The sequence below is a fragment of the Orcinus orca genome, chromosome 3 (assembly GCF_937001465.1).
Source record: "Orcinus orca chromosome 3, mOrcOrc1.1, whole genome shotgun sequence".
In the NCBI taxonomy this organism is placed as follows: Eukaryota; Metazoa; Chordata; class Mammalia; order Artiodactyla; family Delphinidae; genus Orcinus; species Orcinus orca.
The window spans coordinates 152,865,518-152,886,275 of NC_064561.1; the positions used below are offsets into that span (position 1 = coordinate 152,865,518).

The 20,758-nt window shown below is 40.9% G+C and overlaps 1 protein-coding gene across 2 annotated transcripts in view; it reads left to right on the forward strand.

The window, feature by feature from the left end:
• Positions 1–20,758, forward strand: part of C9 (complement C9) — a 46,183-nt gene that overhangs the window by 9,093 nt on the left and 16,332 nt on the right. For both annotated transcript variants that reach the window (XM_033421227.2, XM_033421229.2), the window contains exons 2-5: positions 4,491–4,596; positions 4,982–5,126; positions 5,387–5,534; positions 12,334–12,472. In XM_033421227.2, the coding sequence (XP_033277118.1) occupies positions 4,491–4,596; positions 4,982–5,126; positions 5,387–5,534; positions 12,334–12,472 (538 nt within the window). The remainder of the gene's footprint in view (positions 1–4,490; positions 4,597–4,981; positions 5,127–5,386; positions 5,535–12,333; positions 12,473–20,758) is intronic.

Below are 20,758 nucleotides of genomic sequence, written 5' to 3' on the forward strand. Positions count from 1 at the left end.
AGTCTGTACTGTACTCTCTGAACTAGTTATTCATTGAAGCTGGTCTCAATGGCAGGTGAGAAAGATTTAGGTGTCATACCACAGGTCTATTTAGGGTGTGGTTTCTAGAACCAATCTCTTTGGGGGAGATGCTGAAACAAAATGTTAACATGATCTTCTAAGTAAGTGATATATACAAAAAGGATAGACAGGAACAGATAATCCAGCTGACGGCAGCAGGCCTAACTAATACTGGAAAAACTAGATCCACAGGTTGCAAAGATCCATAGGGACACTAATAGGCAAAGCCTAGAGTAATTCCTAAAACCAATGATAAAGCAGCTCAGTGACTCAGGTCAGTGGCAACCTCAAGCTTGGGTTATGTGATGAAATGGGCACCCCCATACTTGAATTCCACCCCTTCGGATTTCATGGATACCCACCAGATGGTGCCAAGAAGTTTTCCTCAACATTGTGTGAACACGAGAATCACCTGGCCTACTTTTTAAGAACATTGATGCCTGAAGCCCATCCTCAGAAAGCTTGATTTAATTCGTGTGGAATGGGGAATCTCAATCTTACAGTTCCTATTTTTACTCTCTGAGGATTATGATATGCAATCAGTAGTGAGACCTGCTGCTATAGGTCATAAAAGTGCATCTGCCATTGCCTCTTGATGAGGCCGGTCAGTTCCAGATGAGGATTTAGTCTGATGGAAAAGTTCTAGCAGCAAATTTCTCAGCCATGTGGTTTCAGATAGATACTAATACTCAAACCTCCATGAAATCAGTTTCTTCAAGGAGTTTTGGCAGCTTGTCTAATACGTTTTTAACCTGCACTTTTAGAAGATTGAAGCTCATCAAGCCTTTTGATTTTCTGAATGATGTAGGCAAGGGTCAGGCTTACAGAAATGGTATCTCCAGTCATTAAGGTTGCCTAATGACAAGCAAGTCTTGCAAAAATATGATATGAGTGGTCCACCAGGAGATGATAACCTAGAGAAATACAGACCTAGGTCTGTCCTAGACCACACGATCAAGAACTTTCTTCCTCTTCATGCACTTAGTTTTTCATTTATTCATTCGTAAAGCATTTACTGAGCACCTACTATGTTCCAGACACTTGATATGTAAGCTGAGCAAGATTGAAAATTTCCTTAACTCACTGATATTTTTACCTAGAACATAAGATCTGTTAGTTTGGGGATCACGGTTTCTGTCTTATTTTGTTTTGTTGTTTTGCATACCATTGTATCCTCAAAGCCTAGAAAATAATAGACAGTAAATATTTGATGAGTGAATAAATGAGTGAATAAATAAATTAAATTAAACATGTCATTGCAAAGGCACTTATGTTATAGGGAAGAACAAGACGTTATAAGAATATGTACATAGAAAAGTAAATTACATGAGGGGTTAGGGAAGGTTTTCTGTAAAAAAAAAATATGTTGAAGATGAGATCAGTGTGGTGAATAGGAAACAGTAGGTTTAAAGGCCTGAGGCTGTGAGAAAATGTAGCTTATCTTGGGCATTTCAGGTTCGGCATGGCTGGGGGAAAAGTGAAGGTGAAGAAGTAGGAAGAAGATGGGCCATGTAGAGAGCTCTGGACCATGTGTGTTAGTTTCCTGTAGCAGCTGTAACAAATGACCACATGTTAGTGGCTTAAACAACACAGCTTTATTATCTTACAGTTGTATAGGTCAGGCATCTGAAATGGGTCTCACTGGCCTAAAATCAAGGCTCCGGCAGGGCTACGGCCCTTTCTGGAGGCTCTAGGGGAGAATCTATTCCCCTGCCTCTTCCAGCTTCTAGAGGCTGCCTGCATTCCTTGGTGAAACTCCTTCTGTCTTCAGAGCCAGCAACAGTGGATGGAGTCCCTTTTCATGCTTTGAATTTCTCCTGCCACTTCTGTCTGCGCATCTCTCTGAACCACTCTTCTGCTTTTAAGAGCTCGCATAATTGGAATGGGCTCATCCAGGTAAAATACAGAATAATTTCCTCTTAATCACACGCTCAGAGTCCCTTTTTCCATGTAAAGTAACATATTCACAGATTCTGGATATTAAGACACAGATGTTTTGGGGGGTCATTACTCTGCCTACCATATCATGTTAGAAAGTTTGGACTTTATCCTCAGAACAGAGAGAAGCTACTGAAGAGTTTCAGTAGGGGAATGAATGATAAGCTTTGCATTTTTAAAAGATCGCTCTGGGGGCTTCCCTGGTGGCACAGTGGTTGAGAGTCTGCCTGCTAATGCAGGGGACACGGGTTCGAGTCCTGGTCTGGGAGGATCCCACATGCCGCGGAGCAACTGGGCCCGTGGGCCACAACTACTGAGCCTGTGGGTCTGGAGCCTGTGCTCTGCAACGAGAGAAGCCGCGACGGTGAGAGGCTCGCGCACCGCAATGAAGAGTGGACCCCGCTTGCCACAACTAGAGAAAGCCCTTGCACAGAAACGAAGACCCAACACAGCCAAAAAAAATAAATTAAATAAATTAAAAGAATGCTCAACATTTTAAAAAAAAAAAGATCGCTCTGGGCGATTTAGGGAAACAGGATTAGAAAAAAATGACTGTCATCTAGGAGAGATGAAATGTTAGTGTAGACCAGAGAAGTGTCTGGAAGAGATGAAGGGTGGAAGGATTTGAGAGTCATTTATGACTGTAAAGAACAGGTTTTAGTGGTTGATTCGATATGGGGGATGAGCTTCGATAAGACAAGTACCACCCTAGTCTGGTTAGGGTGACTGCATAAATGGAGACACTGTTTACCAAGACAATAAATACAGGAGGAGAAGCCTTGAGAGAAGAGGAAAAAGAATGGATTTGTCTGGGGATACATTAAATTCATGAGCCATGAAGACATTTAAGTGCAGATGTCCAACTGGGAGTTATATCCAAGGGTTTAAAATTCAGAAGAGATGTCTGGCCTGCAGACTTAGCTCTGGGTGTCATTAACATATACATGGAAACCAAAGCCCTGGGAAAAGTGTAGAAAGAAAAAGAAAAGAGATCCAAGGACAGGAGCTTTAGGAAAAACAGCATTTCTGAGACTGTCAAAGGAGAAGGAGCCTGAACAGGAGAGTAGGAGAACAGGATGCAGGGGAAAGAAGCAATAAAAAGGGTCTAATGTCATTCAGTCCAAGGGAAGAGATTATTTTAAAGAGCAAGAGTGGTCAACCGTATTGACAGCTGTGAAGCAGTTGGTAAGATAAGAACTGAGGGAAACCACGGAGCCGGCCACTTGAAGGCATTGCTGACTATGGCAAGAGCGATGACCTTGGGTCAGGAGGGTTGAGCTGTAATTGGAAGGTAAGGAACAAGAAACCAGGGTGCAAACTACTTTTTCCAGAAAGTTGGCCTAAAAAAGATGAGAGAATTTTGGAGGTAGCTAAAAGGAGGAGATGAGACTTGTTTTTATTTTGGAAGAGAGAGAAACAGAAATATGTTTATAGCAATTCCTTTGAGTGTCATTGTGAAGGGTGGGAGGGAGGTGGGGTAGTTTGAAGGAAATGTAAAGTTCAGGAAGAGTATTCTATTTGTTCATTCCTTTGTTTGTTTATGTTTAATGTCAAAGACTTGAACACATTGTATTACAAATGGCAAGGAGCTGGTTGTAAGGGAGAGGTTTAAATGGAGGAGAATCTCGGTTCTCAAGAGCTCAAAGAGATGCTGGGATCTAGAACTTTAGGGGAGGGATGGGCCTTACCATCCCTCTGAAATAAGAGGCTGCACCAGAAAAAGGATAGGTGCCCGTTCGGGGAAAGTGGGGCAGGAAGTTGATAAGATTCTTGTTTCATGGCTTCTGTTTTTGGATTTCTTTCTGTCACTGAATAAGATAGTAATCCAAGGGGGTGCTGCAACTACAAGAGATCCAAATGGTGAACCAAGAGAGATAGAACAGTTCAAAGCCAGAAAAGCACAGCTGGGGGTGGGAGGGAAGGTTAGAAGTGCCAAAAAGTATACATTGAAATTCAGAAAGATGAGGAATAAGTCCAGATACGGACTGTGAAATGGGAAGTTCAGCACATACAGAATCTAGGGACAGGAGAGCTTGATTTATGAGGCGCTTACCACAGGAACGGCTGGGTGCGCTGGCTTAAATTTGCAAGAAAACCCAGCAACTTGAGGCTTTGCCAGACTCTCTGGGGGGTACAAAGTGAAACAAGGCTTCTAGCTTCAATGAATTTGTACACTAGTTGGAAATATAAGATTAATCAGAGAAGAACACAGCCGGATGACTTGCTAGTTTTCTTCATCACCATCATCATTATTGTTGTTGTTGTTAGGGCGAAGGTTAAATTACAATGCAGTACAAGAATTAAACAAAAAGTTGAGTTGAAAATACAAAATAGCACGTGATCAAGTGTCAAAATGCGAGATGGAAGAAAAGGATAAATACTGTGGTTCAGAAGGGGGAAAGGAGTAAATAAAATTGAACGGGTTTGTGAAGACTTTTTAGAAAGAAGCACACACGATGGTCATTATAAGCTGGTGTGTTTTATTGTCTTAGTTATGACTCAGAGCCCGTGGAAAGCAGTGGCACGTCATTGCCCATAGACTGCAAGATGAGCTCCTGGAGCAGTTGGTCCAACTGTGACCCTTGCCTCAAACAAATGGTAAGCATTCGTTGCCATTCCCCACTGATGTCCCCAAGTGGAAACTGTACTGCCAGCATCTCCAGGAAAATGACTATGAGGCAGGGAGGGCCCCAGCTGAGTTCCAAACCCGGAAGGAAAGGGAAATACCTAAATGGATGAGACTAACCTTGCTGGGAAACCTGAGTGTCGCACAGTGACTAAATGAGTATTGGGAGGAACCATATTCTATAGAAGAGCCCGCCAACCCCACCATGTGAGTTGTTCCTTCAAGTGACATCAGGCTTCTATCTTAAAACCTTTGACTCAGCTGGGTTTGGAGGGCTGCAGTGGTGTGGATGCAGTTTTAGATCAGAATCCCTTCTTGGCCTTAGAAACGCTAACATTTCCAGCTGTTCCTGGGCAGTTTCGCTCAAGGAGCATTGAGAACTTTGGACAATTTAACGGGCAAAAGTGCGTGGACGCTGTAGGAGATAGACGTCAGTGCGTGCCCACGGAGACCTGCAATGACCCTGAGGATGACTGTGAAAATGACTTTCGATGCCATACAGGTAATTCTCCCGTTGCCTAGTGTGGGTTTCGATGTGCCCTCATGAGCGAAAAGAAGAGAAATGTGCTTCCAGACGCTCATGCTTCCAAGCATGAAAAGGGGCTGAGAAAAGGGCCATCTATATAGTCTATACAAAAAATTCAAATACAGGTGTGGTCCCTCCCCTCTATCATTAAAGTATGTTTGATAACTTAAGAAAAAGAGAGAGAATTTGGCCTGAGAGACACTGTGTCTTTCTGTCTTTCCTGATTTTGATTGCAGGCACATGCATAAAGAGGCGACTTCTGTGTAATGGTGACAATGACTGCGGAGATTTTTCAGATGAGGATGACTGTGAAAGTGACCCTCGTCCTCCCTGCCGCAACAAAGTGGTGGAAGAGTCGGAGCTGGCACGGACAGCAGGCTACGGGTCTGTACCCCACGTGGTAGAGGGTTTGAGCTGGTACAAAGAGTAGCCTTGAGTCTGTATTCTGTTTGAATTACATTTGAGCATGAAAGAAGGTAAACGCTGAATCAGTATCTCAAGATCATTTGGACAAACTGCCTGGCCTCGGTAGGCATCTGTAGAATAGACTAGACCATCAGGATGATAGGTGATTACTTCCCAGTCCAGTAAGAGATGAGAAACCTTGTTTATCAACCTCTGGAAGACCATAGCAATATTGAAATGACATGTTAACATTTGAAATTGAACTGCCAGTAGTAGGTCTGACAATTCGATTCAAATATTTGTATAGCCAGGAAGCCTGTCTTCTGCTGGAATTTCTCTTGGATATATACCTGGGTAGAAATTCTCTCTCAGGAGATGCCAGTGTTCTGGAGATTACCCAAGAGAAAAAGGACAGAGGAAACAATTCTGATGCCAGATGGGGCTGGGGTTGAGACTCTGGTTCTCATCAAAGAACTGAAATTTCACTTGTTTTCCACACAAACTATAGGCATTCCAGCAGCAGGGTCAGCTCAGATGAGACGTCTTAGACAGTTTAGACCTTAGAGTTACACAGAATAGAGACCATTTGCAGAGATCTGTGCTCTCAGAGTTGGAAAATAACATAGGCCTGAGGTTCTGTACTGTTCTATTTCATTTAGTTAGAGAACATTCCAGGGATGTCCACAGCAAAGTTTCCATTAGCTGTTCTGATCTGTTTTCAGTAAAGGTACTTTGGGTGGATTTGTTGGCAAATTGTCCCCAACAGAGACACAGGTGTTCCCCCATCCAGTGGTATATTGACAGCGATGGCACATGGCTGTGTTTCATGGCCTGTAATGCAATGTGTCTCTTCATCCTCATAACCCCAGTGCCTTGTTCATCATAGACACTCAATTAATACTGGTGGGTTGATAAATAGGTGAGTTAATTAATTAAAATAAATGCTTCTAAAATACTGTCAATTGCAACAGGTAAGATTGAAACTGGGTCTCTGGAAAGAAATTCAGGCTCAGGACTGGAGTCCTGGGAATGGAAATGAGGAGAGGAAAGAAGATGGGGTTGATGGTAAGATCAAGGCCTGATAGAGGGACTAGGGCAGTGGTTCTCAACCAGAGAGGATTTTCCTCTTGGGGGACATTTGGTCATGTCTGGAAGTTGTCAGTGGCCACGACTGTGGGATATGGAAGTGGGGAGCTTTCCGGGGTGGGGGGGTGAGGGAAAACTACTGACATCTAGTGGGTAGAGACCCTGGATGATGCTACAATGCACAGGACAGCAACATGTCAGGAATGCTGAGGTTGAGAAGAACCCTACACTGAGGAACTGGGCAGTTCCTAAGACAGGACCTGTGTATCAGGTTTGGCTGAAAAAAGAGATGTCTCCTCTCTCTAAAGCAGATGAAACATCCACTTGTTTAATCACCATAGGAAAAAAATTTCAGGGTACCAAGAGTCAGACCCCAGATAAAACATTTCACATATCCTTTATCCCTTCATAAAATCTTATCCTAGCAGAGTCCAAATATAGCCCACAGTGCGTTTTCCCAGAGCCTAAAAGTAGGAATCTCGAATCACATGGGATGGTCTTGAGCCCTACACTCAGCAGGGCCTCTTCATACTTGGCAGAAATGGAATGGAGGTTGTCCAAAACCTTATAGCCACAGCGTGCTCCAATGAGTCCTGACTCTTCTTGCTGCTTTCCTCAGGGAGAGACTGAGAGTCCATGGTGAAAGCCCATTACTACTTTACTTGCTTTATTTGGGATCCAAGAAACGGTTTTCTCTCTAATCTAAACAAACAGACTTGAAGCAGGGCATTACCTGTGTTACGTATGTCTCCTTCTATGCAAATTTACATCTGATTTTATAGGAAAAGGATACAGAAACCGCAGCCCTCTTGGCTGAAAAACAACCATTTGTAATCTATAGGTTTCCTTCGTTCGGGGAAGAGAAAATTTGTTCTATCGCCTTTGCCAGGGAGTTTCATAATGAGGCACACCCGAGAGTGGCCAGGACCCCTTAAATGCCTGCCTTAGCACGGTCAGGGCTGGCGATGACGGACGTCACAGGGCTGAGCCTTCAGGACTAAGTGAGAAAGTGGGGACCCAGCTGCGTGGAAAGGTTGGCTGAGAGGTGGAAAATGAGGTAGGCTCTGATAGAATCAGCCCACCAACGGTTTTGATTAAGTCCCCCATTACCATGAGCAGTCACCTATAGCTAACTTAGTCTTTATAACCTATTGTTCTCTGACCGCTTTCATGTGCATAATACTTTGAATTTTTCAAGATCTTTTTGCACATTCCCTCTGTTGGCTTTTCACAAAAAACCTGTGGAGCTGGTTAGGGGTGGTATTACAGTCACCTTATAGATCAGAACTGAGTGAAATAAATAAGGCTATTTGACACACTTGTTGCTAGCAGAACTAAAATCCAAGTTTCCCTGACTGATAGAAACTACGTTTTTTTTTTTACCCTGCCACCTAACCTTCTCTTTCTCCCCACATGCCCATCAGCACTGACGTCACTCCCCCTACATCACTACAAAGACCACAGGTCAACTCCCTGACTTCAAAGCAAAACTAACCTTAGAAGATGAAACTCCTTAAGTAGCTATTTATTACCCAAATATTTGAATTAAGAGCATAGAAGACTAGCATAAATCAGTAACTAAGATTTAGGCTTTGTGACCGCCTGGAGGGGTGGGATAGGGAGGGTGGGAGGGAGGGAGACGCAAGAGGGAAGAGATGTGGGAACATATGTATATGTATAACTGATTGACTCAGTTATAAAGCAGAAACTAACACGCCATTGTAAAGCAATTATACTCCAATAAAGATGTAAAAAAAAAAGAGATTTAGGAAGAGGTTTCAAAATAACATGTTTTGTTATAGTTATGATATTGTTCAATACCATTGATATTACATATTTATTTACTATACATCTTCATTATGCTTATATGGGGCTATAGGACTACACCAAAATTGAACTAATAGCAGTAAACATCCTAATCACAGCAACATGCTTCTAAACTGTCCAGTCTGGAAAACCTCAACAAGTTTTATCAGAAGTAATATACAGTCAGATTCTTTTACACATGAAAGTCACAAGTACTCATAGTAATACATTTATACTTGTTTTCATTTGAAGGACTCTCATTTAAATTCTCATGCCAGGAGAATTCACCTGTATCACACGTATTTCAGCCTCTTGTCTTGTAGGAATCTGAGATTCTCCACAGGTGTTCTGGGAAATCCCCAACCCATCTTGCATTCATTGAAAAAAATATAAATCCAAATCAGCTGTAAATGATGTGCTATACACAAGGAATGATTTTGTGTGTGATCTAAGCATAACACCACTTCTGTGGAGGGAGCCTGCTCTTCAGTTCACTTGGTAAATTGGAACTGCCTACGGTTCTAGGTGCAGGTGTGAAAACAGGCATCTCTAAGTGCTGCCAAGGAACACATGCTTTTTATTTCCCAGGCGATGACATTCCATCCATGAGAAGTTTTCATGTTTCTTGGCAGAAAAAAATATTGGCTCATTCTAGACTAGACTGGCTGTCTCTGTAGTAGTGGAACCAAATCAGAAGTTTTGAAACATTTCTTCCTTAGTTGTACTTTAGACTGTGGATCAGCTTCACCGTAACTTTCCAGATGGATCTAACCTACTGGGCAATTTGCTGTTCTGTGAAACAAAAACCTTCAAGCTGGGGTATGTATAGCATGGGGTACAAAGTGACTTTCCAAGGGGGAGATAGGTGAGTTTTATGATAATAGTTTCCTCAAGTAAGTCAAGCCTTGTAAGTCAAGTGGTCTCCAATTCTTTTTACCAACAGCACTGAATGATGTCCTAATCAATTGTCAGGTAATGGACTATAAAAATAACTTTTAATGATAGACTAGTATGTGTTCTTTTTGGGGGGGGGCATAAAACTCAGAAGATCAAAGAATTGAGTGACATTGCTGCGACAAAATTCTTTCTATTCTTATCTACTTATTTATGTGAGTTAAATTTCTCAGCATTTACCTCTATAAAAATGGAAAGTAGAAATAAAATTGGTACTCAGCCCTATCTTTTTCTAGCAATAAGTAATATTCACCCATGGGTACAGTAGCTAATCAATTAATTAAAAAGGAAGCCCCATTCATTTCATTGAGAGATAACGATCCAATAAAATTTTACTTAGATTTATTAACTATTTTTAAATTTTAATATACTGAAATATACTACTAATAATAGTAAATCAAATCCAGAAGAATTTTTTAAATACTTAGACCTTATGGTCAAAGGATATTTAATGTTTTAAAATTTTCAATTAATACCTTTTTCATACAGAAAAGTGTGAAAAAGTGATCAATTAAAACTTCCAAGCATAAAACTACATTACATTAGGTTAAAATTCTGGAGCAGAAATGGAATAGAAATATGGATTCAAGCATAAAAGGGGGATAAGGGCATATGGGATATCTCCCTATCGTCCACTCATCTTGCCATGAATCTTAAAACTGCTCTAAGAAATAAGGTCTATTTTTAAAAGAAGAAAGAATCCAAAGGAATACCATAAAACATCCAACTGTTAAAGAAATATAAACATTGTAGTCACAGTATCTGTAGTCACAGATACCCATCATCACTATAGAATTTATATTCCATTGGATTTATTTTTAAAAGAGGCAAAATAATTATATTTTAAAGCATAAATATTTACAGCTTGCTGAGAAGTTATATCCTTTGCAACTACTTAAACTTAAGAGGGAACATTTTAGATGTCCGACTAAAACTGTTTAAGGAGGCATAGTTTATCAACATTTTTAATAGATTAGACAAGCAGGAAAATCTGAAGACCGCTACCCAAAAACATGCCATATACATTTCCACCTGCAGAATTTTGCACCCTCGTTCCTTCTGCCCTTCAGGCCCCATCCTTCAAACCCCAAATCAAAACCTACTCCTTCTAAAACCCTTTTGATGACCCTGCCATGGGGACCTCTTCCTCTTGGGAACATTGTACATCACTTACCTGTACTACTCATTTGGCACATGTATATTCGTCCTTGGACTACTGTTTGAAATTGGTAATTATATCCAACCCCTTACCTTGAATATAATTTTAATGAGATCAAGGACTGTATTAACTGTCTTAATATTACCCACTGTTTATTAAAAACACTACACTATCCGTAGATATAGTACTCTTAAGAATTCATCACCACTATAAGCAAAGATGAATGTCCTTATTCACTGAACACAAAGAGGTGCAGCGTCTCCGTTAATGAGATATATGGAAGACAAGTTCACTACAAAATAAAGAAAATGTACTTGAGGTCTTGTTTAAGAAACCAACACAGATCATTTGTTTCCAGTATTCTATGTCTTTGTATTGAAACCTTAGTAATATTTTTTAAACTATTGCTCACATGTCTGTAGATGCAGGGATGGGTGAAAAATCTCCCATCCAGGATAAGAGATTTAAGAAAGTAAACTAGATATATAGTGTTTCTTTTTTCCTCTCTTTTTTATTCGAGTGACTAGGTCTAATTTTTGGCCCTTTATTAGAAATTAGGGCCATAGCGTTTTTCATGAAAAGTATTTTTGGGAGAGCAAAAAAGTGAGAAGGAGTTGATTCTAACTATACAGTCAGCCTTGAGAAAGGTATTCCTGAATCAGTTCCTTAACTTGCCTTTCATTCAAGTTGAGCTATAATGTTCATTTTCTGTGTAGATTCAAAGTTTATTAAGAATGTGCTGTTTATATAAAGATGTTTTTTAACTAACCAACTGGCAATAGGATACTCATCCACTTATTTTCTTTGCATTAGCGATGGGTTTGCAGTAAGTCATCCACACTCTTTGACAAATTGCTCTTGAAACCAACAACTGGCTTTGTAATCCAGCTCATTGGAGTTAGGGATGTGGTCCAGAACAATGGAAGACTTTATGCTTTTGTGCCAAGCTAAGTTATAGATGTGAGGAGCAAACCTCCATTTGGCCTCCCTGCCCTGGGGCCATTTATTCCAGATACAGTCTAGACAGCAATGACTATTTCGCCAATTAGTACTTCACAAAGAATGAACTGCTTCTTTTGCATACATTGGTTTTTGGCCTACGAATCAAAGTAAATACTTTTTGGGCTAAACAAGATTCTTATTTCTGAATTAAAGCTTGCCAAATGAAAATATTTTGCTGGGAGAAAAAAGTAGAACTTTTGAGAATGCCTTGCTGGATGATGACGTTTTAGTGTTCCTCTTGTAAGTATAATAGGAGTAAAATAAGCCTGGAGGGAACAAGGTTCTTGACAATCAATGAGACAGCTGGAGGGAAAGGTTCAAGTTTAAGGAGAATGGAGAGAGAAAGAGCCCCAACGTTGATTCACAGATTAAAAATTATATGCATGAGTTATTCTGCCCCAATGAGATGCTCTGTTCTCAAATAATGTAAAGCGGTGGTACTAGCTCACCAAGGGAGGCTAGCTAAGGGTTACATCAGTGGAGTTCCACTCTTGAAGCCAGATGGACCCTTGCTTCCTACTTACTGCATTTCTTTCATTGTGCTCAACGGTGCCCTAGTTGCCTAGAAGAGTTTATAAGACCTTCTTAATATGTACTTCCCGCCCAGGACACAGAGCAGAGGTGACCAGGCTCTTGCTTCTATTCCTGATTATATCCCATCATCACATGGGTGATGGGGACATGAGCTGAAGCTCTCTTCCCCCAGTGACTGAGGGCTGCCTCGCGTTAGCTCCCGGTGTCTCCACGCCTACTGTTACTCTGTTCACTCAGGATCAACGTCTTAGGGATGGATCCCCTCACCACCCCTTTCAACAACGAGTACTACAACGGACTCTGTGACCGAGTTTGGGATGGCAACAGCTTGACGTACTACCGCAGACCCTGGAACGTGGCTTCCCTGGCCTATGAAGTAAGTATCCTCAGAAGAAAACACATTGTTCAGCTTTAGCTGAAAAATTGTTTCCATAAGTTTCCTACTGAAAAATATGAAAAATTCAGTAGAATGAAAATTTAATGTGAACTCACTTAAAGAAGAGGAGATGTAGCTTGGGTCTCTTTAGAAAATATGCAATAGGGCTTCCCTGGTGGAGCAGTGGTTGAGAGTCCGCCTGCCGATGCAGGGGACACGGGTTCGTGCCCCGGTCTGGGAAGATCCCACATGCCGCGGAACGGCTGGGCCCGTGAGCCACGGCCGCTGAGCCTGCGCGTCTGGAGCCTGTGCTCCACAACGGGAGAGGCCGCAACAGTGAGAGGCCCGCGTACAGCAAAAAAAAAAAAAAAAAAAAAAAAAAAATATATATATATATATGCAATAGTCTACAATCAATCTTCAGTAACATGCACGCAGTGATAGAGTTTTGGGAAATACTTAAACTCTGTAAAAAGAATCATCTAAGGTTCTGATGAAACTAAAAATTAAATGAGTGCTGATTTAAGGACTGTGTACACTGCTTCCATGCTGTTGAGGCTCGGTTTTCGCTAACCTACCAATGAAAAACCATCTTTACATTTGTTTTCCTTCACTAGTCTCCCCTGTAAAACCTGCTTGACTAGTGTGAGTGGCTGTAGTCACTCACCTCAAACCCCTCCAGTTCTGGTGAAACTGTTTCTTAAAGTGATTTTTACTCTACAAAATGCTACCTCAAACCTACCACCTTTCTACAAGTCACCTAAATTCTCTAGAGCCATCCACAAACTCTACCTCCTCATTCAAAGGATTAATATTTATCACCTTTAGAGATATTTGGGGGGCTCTAAACAAGATATAATAAAAAATAATAGTTTATTCTGAACCAGTAGCTACAATAATCTGTTTCTCTAATTGGTCCCATTGGTGACCCACAAAATTCACTTTATTCAGTCATTCCAATGTCCTTCATTATCATTGACACTCCCACCAGTTTGAAAAACATATATACTTTTCAATAATTGTAGCTAATATTCCTTTTATCTCTAACAATGTTGTAAGTCAAGCCCTACCCGTTGCAGCCTGAAGTGATCATGCTCTCCCATGAATGCTAACGACTTAATGTCCCTACTTATTTGACTGGCATCTTTTTTCACATATGACCACATTGTCATATTTTTGGTGCCTGTAAGTCCAGAATAAAATCAGTTTCTCACAAATCGCAGGGAACAGTTTGGATTATTGATCTTTCCCATCATGCTAGGTTAACCTTCTTTAAGTATATGTCTCGAGGGGAAGATTATCATCTTTCTAAGAAGAATTATACATGTTCTACTTTCTTCAAAAGAGTATGCCAAAGATAAGGGAACCTCTGTCACTTCTGATGCAAGAAGGGTTATTGTGTTGTTTTATTTTTTTAGTTCTCAGGTCTGTGCTGTACAGCCTTCCTGTCTTTGTCACTGTCACCAGCCTCCTAGCTTCTCTGTAGGGTTAGTAACGGGTGTGAACCAAGAAGTGAGGGCTGGGGGCTTGCCTGGGACTGGTCTTGAAGTTGCATTTGGAGAGTAAGCATGCTGTTTTCCCTTATCTACAACCCTGGAAACAGATGTACTTCCGCATTCAGAGGGTTTGGATCTTACAAAGTGATGTGGTGCTTACCCTGTATATCACTTACACCCCAGGCGGAGTTGGGAGCAGCATCTTACGATCAAACACATTAATGTCTGTGGCAAAATTAACCCATGTTCACACAAAGTGGAAGAAATGAAGACGATAACTTTTTATCAGTTCAGATCAGATGAAGGCCTTCAAATGAGCTTTGGCATCAAGCTTAGAAAAAAAACGACAGGGATTGTGGACCTGAGTATTAATTTGGTGCCACCTGAGAAAGAGCGCTGATGGAGCTGGCTGGGGGCTTGTTAAAGTCCCCAGATCACACCCTTGGTGCTAGTAATACTGATGCTCCCCTTATTCTAATCTGTCATGGTCTTGGAAAACGAAGAGCTGAACATAAAAGAACGTGCGTGAGCTTCTCGAGTGGACATCTCGATTTTGACTCCTTAGAGAGGGCTACTTTCTGCACTTTCTAATATTCAATGACATACTTGACCTACTTTTTCGTGTATGTTATTATTATAGTGCCTGAAGGCAAAGAATGCGTATTTTTCTTCCTTCTAGCTATTACCAATACTCAATATATGTATAGGGTAGGTGCTCAGCAACATTTTACTGGATGAATTAATTTTTTAAATCTTGTTTTAGTTACTTATTGGCAATAACTTACTGTCTTTCAGTTTTTGAAAGAATTCTACGGACCTATCATTCCATGGGGAATATCCCTTGATAATGACACCTTACTCTGACACATTCACACTCCCTCAGTGCCTCTTGTTTCAAATGCGGCTCTGGCTCTAGAACACACTGCATAGGTTAGAATCCCAACTCTGCCCCAAACAGGAGTGAGATCTGGGCAAATTATTTATCCTCATCATGCCTCAGTTTCCTCATCTGTAAAACAGAAATAATAATGCCTACCTTGTAAAGATAAATGAGTCTATGTATGTGAGACATTCAGAAAGTTATTGGCACTAGCAAACACTCAATAAATATTTGCTATTCTTCACAGGGAACTCTCCTTAATGCTCTGTGGTGACCTAAATGGGAAGGAAATCCAAAAAAGGGGGGATATATTTATACATATAGCTGATTCACTTTGCTGCACAGCAGAAACCAACACAACATTGTAAAGCAACTGTACTCCAATAAAAAAAAAAAATATTTTCTATTCTTTTTTAGAATATAAGAACACTTAGCTATGGTAAAAGACTTAGCTATGGTTAAATGCATAATTAGTGGTTACATTCTAGGTGAAAGTTTACTGGCTGCTTTGTAAGTAATGATCAAGAACAACTGAAGCTTGCAATTATGGGGGAAAAAAGTGATGATTACATCTAGGAATTAGTTCCTTTTCACTTGTTTTTCTTTAGTCTTCTCTGCTTTTGTTGTTGAAAGTAACAACTTGTAAATCAGGTTTCAGGTTTTCATTATAATTCTTTTTAAATCTGGATCTCCATGAGAATGTAAGATTTTGTAGGTCAACAAAGGTTTGTAAAATGCACCTGGATTATAATCATCCTTTCCACCCCAAATCCTCACAAAATCCTGAATAACTTTTTTTTTTTTAAAAGGGCTTCAAATGCTTGGCTTGTTTATTTATTTATTTATTTATTTATTTTTGGCTGTGTTGGGTCTTCATTTCTGTGCGAGGGCTTTCTCTAGTTGTGGCAAGCGGGGGCCCCTCTTCATCACGGTGCGCGGGCCTCTCATTATCGCGGCCTCTCATTGCAGAGCACAGGCTCCAGACGCACAGGCTCAGTAGTTGTGACTCATGGGCCTAGTTGCTCCGCGGCACGTGGGATCTTCCCAGACCAGGCCTCGAACCTGTGTCCCCTGCATTGGCAGGCGGACTCTCAACCACTGCGCCACCAGGGAAGCCCCCTGAATAACTTCTATATCATGTGAATTGCCAATAATTTCTTGCTATCCCTTAACTTCCTATATCTGTCCCACTCGAGTCACTCACATCTCCAGCCACATCCTTAACCTTGTGTTCACCAGAACTACGCTGCCTCTGAAATCTGTTGCTTAAATTTGGTGATGTCTCCCTGCAGCCTGCAGGATAATAATCAATCTCCTTGGCACGGGGACAAAGGTCATTCCTGATCTGGGTTTTGATTGCCACGTTACTCTCAGCTGTCTTCTCTGAATCCTCCATTACATGCCTTTTCTGCAAATTAATGCAATAGCCTTTGCTTTCCTTTCTGTTCTGGTCTTTGTTTTGCTGTATCATATATACCCTTAGTTGAATTTCTAGTCATTTTATTTACCATATAATCCTGAGAAACTAACATTGTAAAGCAGGCTAAACAAATGATTGTTGAATTAATAAATAAATGCATTCAGTATATTGACACTCTTCTTTCAAAGAGCAAATGCTTTTTTTTTTTTTAAGGAAGGGAAAAACCCATATTCAAGAAAACATATAATTGGAATCGTCATTAAAGTTGACAGCAACTGAAAACAGAGGCTTACTAAACATTTCAACTACTCTTTCTACTGTTAGCTGGAGCCCATTTAGAAAACCTGGGGCTGTACAGATAAAATTTATTATATACACAGTGATTTATTTATTACATATTGCTGCTCCCAAGGAATAAATAATACTGTGCCTATAGAAACTGCTATCTTGAAAGGAGCTACAGCCTGCAATGAACTTATATGAGGTCAAATTTGGAGTCATAGGCAGGGGTCAATTATGAAGGTGCTCATATGCCATGCTAAGTAACTTGGGCATAATCCTGAGCATGGTAATGGAGCCATTGAGGAGAGCAATGTGGTCATAGTTTCATTTTAAACCTTTGTGTTTTGTGGAAATGAATTTTAAGGAGACAGTACCAGAGATAATAACAGAAGGAAGCTATTTTATGGTCCAAGAAGGAGATGATGAAAAACTGAACTGTGTCTATAATAGTAGAGGCTGAGAGGAAGAGATGAGATCCAGCTCAGTTTTGAGAACTAAGAGTTCAGTACAGAATTGGAGATAGTGGAGCATATGGTCAAGTGCCCAGTTCTGAATGAAATTCCCTGGATTTGAATGCTGATAAGTTCCTTCACTTATCATCCATGTGACTCCAGGCAACTTATTTATCTTTCCTGAACCTCAGTTTCTTATCATAAAGTGGTATAATAACAGGATATACTTCGTAGGAATTTGGAAAGGTTAAATGTGTTAATAAGTGCAAAGTGCTTAGAAGAGTGTCTAACACAAAATAAACCCACAATAGTTGAGAAATATGGAGACCCCCAGTGGATGATAAGCCATCAAAGAAGACCTGAGAAGTGTGTGTGTGTGTGTGGTGTGTGGTGTGTGTGTGTGGTGTGTGTGTGTGTGTGTGTGTGTGTGTGTGTGTGTGTGTGTGTGTGTTGGAAGGGGGAGTGGGGGATCTACCAAAAGAAGAGTTAAATCCAAGAAAAAGATAATGATTGACATCTGGATGGAGTTATCTTGCTAAGAGTAGATTATATGAATGTGAGGATGGAGCCTGAATTGGAGGCAGAGATTTAAGTACCATCAGCATAGAGAGGATCACTGAAGTCTTGACAGTGCTTGAGATCATCCAGGAGGTGTACAATGAGAGAAAAGAACATAGAGAATGGAGTCCTAGAACACACCAATATTGAAGATCTAGGCAGAGAAGATGATCTCTTGAAGATAATTGTATTCATTATCTATTGCTAAATTTCAAAATACCCCAAAATTTAACGGCTAAAAGTTTAGGAATGTGGGTGTGGCTTGGCTAGGTACTTTAGCTGAGGATGACTCATAAGGTTGCAAGCAATCTGCTCTTTCCTGGTTCCTTCTCTCAATTAGTGAGAGATGGCTTTAATAATAATAGTAAATAGTATGTGGTTTTATCCTTTATTTGTACATACAAAATCTTAGTGGCGTCTTTAACAGTTTTCTCTTTACCTTTTATTCCCGCTTGCTCTCCAAGCCTCCTCAATTTGAACTTTGGAATGTGTGTTGAGGTGTTCTATCTCCTCCACTCCCAGTGCCAGAGTAATGTTTATTTCTTTTCAAGAAGCATTAGCTGATAAACCTTTAAACAGGATAGATTTCACTAACTCCTATAATATGCCTGGCCTCCTGGAAGATGTAAGCACCCTTGCCCCTCTCTCTGATTTCTGCTTCTCCAACATCTGTTTATTTGGTTCTCGTAAAGAAACTTGTTTCCATCCGTGTGTCTTCCTACTTTCTATAATCTTGCTTCTTGACCTCTCTTCAAAGACTTTTGCTCTTCTCTTCAAAACGATTCTACATATTTGTCCACCTCTGAATGCCTATCGTTCAGCTCAGACTTCTTTTTGATGGATGGATTTTTGGCTTTTCAATCCAGCTCTTGTCTTTAGGTTTTCTGGGGTGACCCCACCCTCACTGTTTCAGACTCTACTCACCACTACCATCCTAGCATTAGTGAAAGAGGACCATTCAACAACGTTCTAATTGACACCCTGACCAACATTCCCTTATACCTGCAAGCAATCCTTCACACTGCTAAGTTGATCCCTGCCCAGTGCCAGTTCCTTTCTAACCAGTTCAGGTATAAGTGCAAGAGCCTACAAATTACGCCACTCCTATCCTGCAACCAATTAGAAGCCAGTGAGCTAAGAACACCTTAGCCTTCTAGAAGAGTGAGGGAGACGTGGTTTCCTGGTGCCATTTTGCTCAGCCTTGGCACTTGTCATTATGGAAGACTGAGTGGGATTGTCTTCATTTGCTTCTACTAGTCTTAGATTTCAAGGCAATAGAAATCTTATTCATTTTTCTTTCTTTTTTTTTAAATTGAAGTATAGTTGGTTTACAGTGTTGTGTTAGTTTCTGGTGTACAGCAAACTGAATCACCTTTATATATATATATATATATATATATATATATATATATATATATATATATATACATTTTTTTTTTTTTTTTTTTTCCCAAGGCCGTGTTCAAGGCAACATTTTCCATGAATCCTTTCTTCATTTTACCACTTAGAACTTGTCAAGCCCTCTTTGGCAGTATAGCATAAGAATGAACAGCTCCACCCTGGAATCAGACTTCCTGGGTTTCATTGCTGGCTGGGCCACTTCCTAGCTGTATGATTGTATGATCTTGGACAAATTTTTTAACCTATGTTTTCTTATCTGTAAAATGGGGATAATTATAGAAATTACCTTAAAGGTAGGAAGATAAATATTTATTCCACATAAAACACTTCGAACAGCTGCTGGCACAGAGTAAGCACTCAATACATATGAGTTACTATTGTTAGCTGTATTGGATCTGCATATTAAATTTAATACGTCTTTATTATAATCTACTTTTTGTCAGGCACTTTACTAAGTGGTGAGGCTATGGAGGCATGTGGGTAAGATGGATGTGGTCCGTGACTTCTTGGAGTTTACCATCTGAAGGTCTATTAAATAAGCCATTATAGGGCTTCCCTGGTGGCGCAGTGGTTGAGAGTCCGCCTGCTGATGCAGGGGACACGGGTTTGTGCCCTGGTCCGGGAAGATTCCACATGCCGCGGAGCGGCTGAGCCCGTGAGCCATGGCCGCTGAGCCTGCGCGTCCAGAGCCTGTGCTCCGCAATGGGAGAGGCCACAGCAGTGAGAGGCCCGCGTACTGCAAAAAAAAAAAAAAAAAAGCCATTATAAATGGGAAGCATTTTTCATTTTGTTTTATTTTAAAAGAAGAGCTATGAGAGCTTATAGGAAACAGATTTGTTAGTCTGTGGGATCAGTAAATGTCTCCCTAAAGAAGTGATGGTTAAGCTGAGACTTGAAATAGAAGTAGGGATTCACCAGGCCAGGGGTATATAGTATGTGTGTGTGAGTGTGTATAATGTCTGTGTTATGGGAGGATGGGGGAGGCTGGGGGATTAAGGAACACTCCAGAAAGTAAACGCAGCATAAGAGAGCCCTGTGGTGGGACGAAGCATAGGCTGTGGAAATAGAAAGGAGGCCAGAGGGCTGGAGTACAGTCAGGGAGAGATTAACTTGGAATAAGTCTAGTTTAGACTTTATCTTAAAGGCAGTGGGAAGGTGGAAAGATTTTAAACAGGGAAGTGACATGGTTAGGCTACTCTTCCCTTTGCATTGAGCATTTTTCCCAGCGTGCCTTTCTTTAATGAAAATTATATACGTTTTAGTCTTTCCCATTAGATGGTGACTTTAGGTTTCTTGTCTTAGTCTGTTTGGGTTGCTATAACGAAATACCAGAGACCAGGTAGCTTAGAGACAACTGAAATTTATTGCTCACAGTTCTGGAGGCTGGGCGTCTCAGATCAGAGCACTAGCAGGGTCGGGTGAGGGCCCTCTTCTGGGTTACAGACTTCTCGTTGTATCCTCACATGGTTGGCAGGGACTAGGGAGCTCTGTGGGGTCACTTTTATAAAAGCACGAATCTCTTCAAGAAGGCTCCTCCCAAAGGCCCCATCTCCTAATACCATCCCACTGGGCATTAGGATTTTAACATATGGATTTAAGGGGAGACATAAACATTCAGACCACAGCATTCCTCGTGCAGAACAGTCACCCAGTGCATGCTACTGAGTTCAGTCTGTGCCACTGACTGAAGAGATGAGTGTCTCTTTCCGGACAAGAGTTGCAGCCTGTTACAGAGGACCTCTGGAAAGAGAGTTTGTTGAGATGTACAGCCCTCCCGTTGATGCCTGACAATAACCA